Consider the following 7,025-nt stretch of genomic DNA (forward strand, 5'->3'; position numbering starts at 1 on the left):
AGACAATTCTTTAAATCAGCTAGCTGTCTGCAATTAAAACTTGAGCCTGATAATAATTTAAATTTACAAAACCAATGTTAGAATCATTTTTTAAAGACTTAAAAATATTTTAATTTTAATTTACAATGTTTTATATTTTTCAAAATTATTTATGAATTTCTTTTTACATGTAGCCATTTTTGGGATCAAAGTTGTAGGTTATCCTTCTTGGTTAATGTAAATTTATAAATAGAAATTAGCGTAGGCGAATTAACTAAATAAATTTTCTTGATTCGGATATAATTACATTAATTCATCTGAAATTTAAATAAGCAAAATATAAGCCTATATTTTCCATACACATGTATCTATGAATATAAAAGCTAAAGTGGGAAAAATGTTTCTTAGTTTTTTTTTGTTTTTTTTTTTTTTCAACAAAGCAATTTATTTACATTACATGCACAAATAATTCTACAAACTACTTTGGGTACATTTGTAAGACCAATGGATTGAAGGTCATCATGTACCTCTCCCAGACTTTCACCAGCTTGGGAGAAGATCGAAAAATATCAAGTTGTAAAGCCGTTTCTTTGAAAGCATTGAGAAAATACATGGCATCTTGCATGGTCAATGATAGTTGTTGCCAAGGCTCAATTAACTTTTCAAGCACATCAATGAAAATATCTCTTGATTCCTTGCTATGATTTAAACCACTTGCAATATTTATAATGGTCTTTGATACTGATCTAAAATTAGCATCCATTTCAGTAAGAACCTTTTCTCTCATAACAGGCTGTAGTGTACGAATCATTAAACTTCTGTGCTCTTCTGCATACTCTCTTTCCATGAGAACCTTAAACTCTCTAAGATCCAGCAGGAAGTCTCTGTCCATGTCCACATCCATATCCTCATGGTTCTGACATTCTTCGGAACTGTAAGACCAGTTAGAGATCATGTAATTGGCACAGACAGCAAAATCTTCAAAACTAAGGTAGCTCAACTTTTTTTTGCCAGTTTCAAATCTGTTGTTTGTGATAAATACTATAGCAGCATATGCTTTGGCCAATTCTTCAGATAGACAAAAAAGTGTTTGAATGTTATCTACCAAACGGCCACTCAATTCTTCAACTGTTTTGAAAAATCGCTTGGCATTGTCAAACTGTCTTCTACAATTGCGCACAGGAATGTCAGTTTCTTCACTTAGGTCATCCAGATCTTTCCTACTGCGAGAATTTAATTTATGTCCAAATATCTCTCGAATCAATGGAGCATCAAAACTGTAGTATTTTTGAATCAACATGTGTAATGTATCAGGATCAAACTGATAAACCAGTTGGTGACTTAATCTGGGTGGTGTTTTCAACATTTCTTCCAGGCCAGTAAATATGCGATAATAGTCGACAATATCACTAAAGAGATCTTCAAAGTTCGCACCATACACTTTGAGAGCTACTTTATTTTGTTGAATTCTCGCAGCTTCCGGAGCTGTGTATCCTTTCAGCCAAAGTTCATAAATTTCTGGTGATATTACACAGTTGTTACCAACAAAAACGTCGATCTCATTCATTTTTTAAATCTTGGGTGTTGATTGGTCTCAGGTCTGAAGAAAAAGATAGATCTAGATTCTAGAACTAATTCTAGATCTAGATCTATATTCTAGATTACAAAAAAAAAACAAGTTTGCTATCAAGGTATTTAATCTTTGCTGTGATTAATTTAACGCCGGTACAGTGGTATCGATCTAGTAGTTAGATTCGATATCCGACATGTTAGATTCGGTGCTTATCATGTGTTAATTAGATTCGCTGACCTGTGGGATTCAAGATTTTCAAATTACTATATTGCCTAAATACTTATTGTATTTATCACATATTTATAGTCACTCTCAGAGCTGGGGTTACCCTGACCTCAAAGGAAAGAAAATTGAAGAATGGCAAGCAGGAAGGCTTACACGTCTAAACAACCCTGATGATAAACCAGCTTTCTAGTCAACGGTCAACCTCATCCATCTCAGACACAGCTTGTGCTACAAACGACACCAGCTGAAAACTTTACTACATTTTACTATTTTTAAAATTGTTTTGTTGAATATTTCCAATAACTGATACCTCAACAGTGTGGGGGTGACACCACATTTGATAAGTTAATATGAAAACTGCTTTTTTCCACTTGAAGTAATAAGAAGATCTATATATATAGATAATTCTCTTCATGGAGACCATAGAAAACACCACACAGCTTAGCCACCACCTGTCAGGTGAGCTGTGGTTCACCCTGAATGTTTACAATCGTAGAGCTGGGTTAGTGAAGGCTATTAGGGGCAGATAATTTAGTATTAAACGATTTGAAACGAAGGGGAGGTAACAATTTCTGATTGATCTTTTCTTTATCTGTAAACAGCTACTTTCACTGGGAGGGAGAGGGGGGGGGGAAGGAAGGGCGGTAGGGGGTATTGTTGAATTCACAAATTATGAATTGCTAATAACCAGAAAATAAAACAACTAGATGGCGGCGTATACTACGTCGCGGGTCAGCTCGTTAATATAATTTTTGCGAAAACTGATGCCACTTGTAAAATTGAAGGGGTAGGGGGTTGACATCAAATGCAACTTTCGCAGAACAATGTAGTGATCAGAACGAAATACACCACCCACCAAACTGGATGGGCCTGACACCACATTGAAAAAAATTGCAAATCAATAAATTCTTTGATGATGGAGCGTGGCGGTTAACTAAAATATCAATGATAAATTTCTTATCGAACATGTCATATTGTTATATCGTTTATTTCTGAGTCTTGCAGAATTATATTTTTTTGTGAGTTTTGTAATAAGATAATAGTATTAATAGTATGTGAGCATCTTGACATCAAAAGAGCCGCAGACTGCCTAGACCAGGGGTCGGCAACCTGCGGCTCGCAAGCTGCAGGCGGCTCTTTTAATGTCAGGATGCGGCTCGCCAGTTCCATAATAATGATATTATTTTATTTTCATAACTCATAAAAAATATTGTACTGGAAAACAACTTGAAACAAAATGAAAACACTAAGAAAAGGTGGAGTAGAGCGTATACAAAAAGCTGACAGCTGCATTGACACAAGGCCCAGCCCCACAACTGTGATGTGGCCAGCCAGTGTTTCTTCCAGACTTTTTTCTCCGGGGGGGCACTTGAAATCTTCGGGGGGGCGGTAAACTTTCTTCGGGGGGGGCGGACACTGTTAAAAGTATATATTTTCTATATAAATTATATAAATTTCATTTCGTTCGGGGGGGCGGTAAAAAATTTTCGGGGGGGCTTCGCCCCCCCGAAGAGATGCCTGGAAGAAACTCTGTGGCCAGCCACGTGGCAGTGGTTCCATGCTTTCAACTACCGAAGTGCACTTTTTTTTTCAAATATTTTCAATAGTAAAGGTTATTTTAATCAGAAGGCATATTTGCGCGTTTTACCGTGAAATTATTTAACTTGAGTGGCAAATTCTTATAGTTATTAGCCTCTAAATTGGGTAGGGATAGTTTTATAATTGTTTTTTATTATCCTTAAAGAACTAGTTGAAATACTTTATTTTTTATACTTAAACTCATAAAAATTTTTTATTTAGCTAATCCTAACAAATACCTTAATATTGAAGAACAATTATTAGTGGCTCTTTAAAAACTGGGAAATTTTGTAAAATGTAACTTTTGGCACTTACACCTCAAAGTATTGCCGACCCGTGGCCTGGACCTAGAGTGTGTACTATTTTCAATTATTTTCTTTTATACATAATTTTTTTCTTCTTTTTTTATGATACAAATTTTAAGTATACGAGAAAGTAAATATGATGACCCTTGATAAATTTTAAAAAATCAAGTAATTAGTCATTATAAAATTAAATTAACAATAGGAAGAGTATAATATTGTTTAAACTGAACTTTCTCATTATATCTACAAGTCAATTCTTTAATTCAGCTAGCTGTTAGCAATTAAAATTTGAAACAGATAAAAATGTAAAATTACAAAACAAAGGCTAAGCAATCCTTTTTATAAGATTATAAAATTTTTCTAGTTTTGATTTACAACGCAAACAATGTTTTGTATTTTAAAAAATTATTTATGAATTTCTTTGTACATTTAGCCGTTTTTTGGGAGCAAACTTGTAGGTTATTTTTCTTGGTTAATTTAAATTTATAAGTGGAAATTAGCGTAAGCGAATTTATAAAAAAAAAAAAGTTCTTTGTTCGGATTTAATATAATTAATTCACATGAAATTTAAATGAGCAAGATGAAAGCCCACATTTACCATATACAAACGTATCTATGAATATAAGGGCTAAAGTATCTATAATACTGTATTTACGACACTTTATTATATTATCTATAGTGCCATATTTAAATTACTCTATTTATACTATTGTATTAGGAAACATTTTTAAAGGTAAAAACATGCCAATACCAGTGTCGGTTTGGTGAAGGGGGGGGGGGGGGAAGGGGGGGGGGGGAAGATGACAAGGCACAAACCGAAACCTTGCTCAAGCTTTACCCTCCCCTGATTTGCGGTGTGGTTTTCTACAAACAGTAAATATTAAATATAAATGTCATCAACCTAGATGTAACGGCACTCAAGTTATCGTGTTTACAGACACACATACACACACAGAAGTACGGACAAATTTGCAAAACTATGTTTCTCCGACTCAGGTAGGTGTAAAACGTCGATATCTGTGAAAATCTCGATTTTTCTTTTGCACGATTACAAGACTTTCTCTTTACTTCGTATATACGAAATTTTTTTTTCTTTTTTTTTTGGTCTCAGACATGTAATTTACAGTGTCAGTTGTGTGTGTTCGCTTTAGTATTACAGTTTTCATCATCGGCTTGTGAGGACTGATATAGATTTACAATAGTAATATTTCTTTCTTACGTGTAGCCTACTTTCATTCATTTAAGATGGTTTACTTATACATAGATCTAATACAAAAAAGTCTAAATATAAAAAAAAAATTAAAAAAAAAATAAATAAAAAACAACCTGAAAATGCAAATGTGTAATTAAATGATGATACAATGGATTTTTATTTTCCTTGGCGTGGTGGGTGAGGGGGGGGGACGGGGTGTAATTTGGGTTTTTAAGTAGTGCTGAAATAAATTTGTGATTACAGAGAATTAAAGTGATACAATTTTTAAGCAATTGGAAAAATTATGTTATTACAACAAGACACATCAAAGCAAACACATTCTTCCCTTTCAAACATCTATATCTATACAGTCCTCAATTATTTTTTTTTTTTTTTTTTTTTTTTTTTTTTTTTTTTAATCTATTGTTTTAAACATTTAAATCAGTAATAATAATTTGTTTGATAGATTTACACAGCATCAAAGATATGAACATCAATTGCATTTATAATAATTAAAGAGAGAAAATAAAATGGCATAAGACTAGACTAAAATAAGGTGTGCAAACTCGGTTTCTCTTGACTGCTTAGTTACTGTGCTCAGTCCTTAGCTGTGGAGTCAAAAGTTCACATTGTAGACACCCATGGACAGAAATAGAAACGACCGTGGGAGAAGTGTCTCTGTAATACTCAAACTGATCTATCATTCCAAAAATTTCCATGACATTAAATTGACCCTTGGCGATGAAGGCACGCTACCTTGAAATATCCGCCTGTCCGGTTGAGTGGGGGGGGGGAGAGAATGTGTGTGTGTGTGGGGGGGGGGTGAGGTGTGTATCTCTTTCTACCATTCAGGTTGTACACTTTTAAAAACCTGGGAAACAGAAGACTGTTCTAATGTTAATTAACTTGAGGGCTGATCGAGTGATGTATATACGATAAATTGAAATGATAAATCAATGTTTAAACTGTCATAATATTGATGAAAAAGGAACCTTTAAATTTATAAAAATCAATTTTTAAAATAAGCTAGCTGTTTTAATTTAAAGTTATTGTCCAAATAAAAGTTTAAATTTTTTAACACTGACATTGTTGTAAAAATAAATGTTAATATTTTTAACAGAACAAAAACAAACACTTGTTTGCCTTTCATTTAATTATTTATGAATGTATTAATTTACTTAACGATATTTTGGATTGTAGTTATGAGTTGTCTTTCTTGAATATTTTAAATTAAAGAATTGAAAATAATTCTAATGAATTAATAAATCAATAGCTATGTTCTGAACTAGATGCATTAAACTTTTTAAACGTCCTAGACACCGGCTTTTATTTTACAAAATTTCAAAGTACACTGTTCTTTTCTCTAAACAATATTTATTTCATTTCACGTTTTATATATATATATATATATATATATATATATATATATATATATATATATATATATATATATATATATATATATATATATATATATATATATATATATATATATATATATATATATATATATATATATATATATATATATATATATAATACTGTATTTATGACACCATTATATTATATATATAGCAATATGGAAATTTATATATACCGAATTTATAGTATTGTTTTTGGTAACACTTTTAAAAGGTAAAAACATGCCACTACAAGTGTCGGTTTGGTGATAGGCGGGGGGGGGGGGAGCGGGATGACAAGGTAAAAACTGAAACCTTGTTCAAGCTTTACCCGCCCCTGATCTGTTGTGTGGTTTTCTACAAACAGTAATCATTTTAATACGTTGGTTCGTCTAGGTACCAAGATTTTATACTTTATTAAAATGCGTCAGCGTTTGTTATATTTTATGTAATTGTTTATCTTAATTCGCTTCCCACCCCTCAGACATGTAATTTACAGCGTCAGTTTGCCTTGTCGTGTTCGCATTAATATTACCGTTTTCATCATCGACTTGCGAGGAGTGATGCAGATTTACAATAGTAATACTTCTTTCTGACATGTTCCTTCATTATTTTAGGATAGTTTTCTTATACATATTACATTGCATCTATTTACAATTATATTTTCAGCAGAAACTTGTCAGTTATTGGATTTAGCTATAGAAGTTTTCAATTAAATTTAGTTTCTAATTAAAAATTAAGAATTTTAAAAAGTTTAAATAGCAAAGAAAATT

The 7,025-nt window shown here is 32.2% G+C and overlaps 1 protein-coding gene across 1 annotated transcript; it reads right to left on the bottom strand.

Annotated features, from left to right (window-relative positions):
* Positions 1–414: 414 nt before the first annotated feature.
* On the bottom strand, positions 415–1,574 carry LOC131952663 (acidic fibroblast growth factor intracellular-binding protein-like). The gene has a single exon (XM_059315422.1). The coding sequence runs from the start codon at positions 1,544–1,546 to the stop codon at positions 458–460; it is 1,089 nt and encodes a 362-aa protein (XP_059171405.1). The 5' UTR covers positions 1,547–1,574; the 3' UTR covers positions 415–457.
* Between the last annotated feature and the right edge of the window lie 5,451 nt (positions 1,575–7,025).

The sequence above is a fragment of the Physella acuta genome, unplaced genomic scaffold (assembly GCF_028476545.2).
Source record: "Physella acuta isolate Inbredline_101_S28 unplaced genomic scaffold, ASM2847654v3 ptg000884l, whole genome shotgun sequence".
Taxonomy (NCBI): Eukaryota; Metazoa; Mollusca; class Gastropoda; family Physidae; genus Physella; species Physella acuta.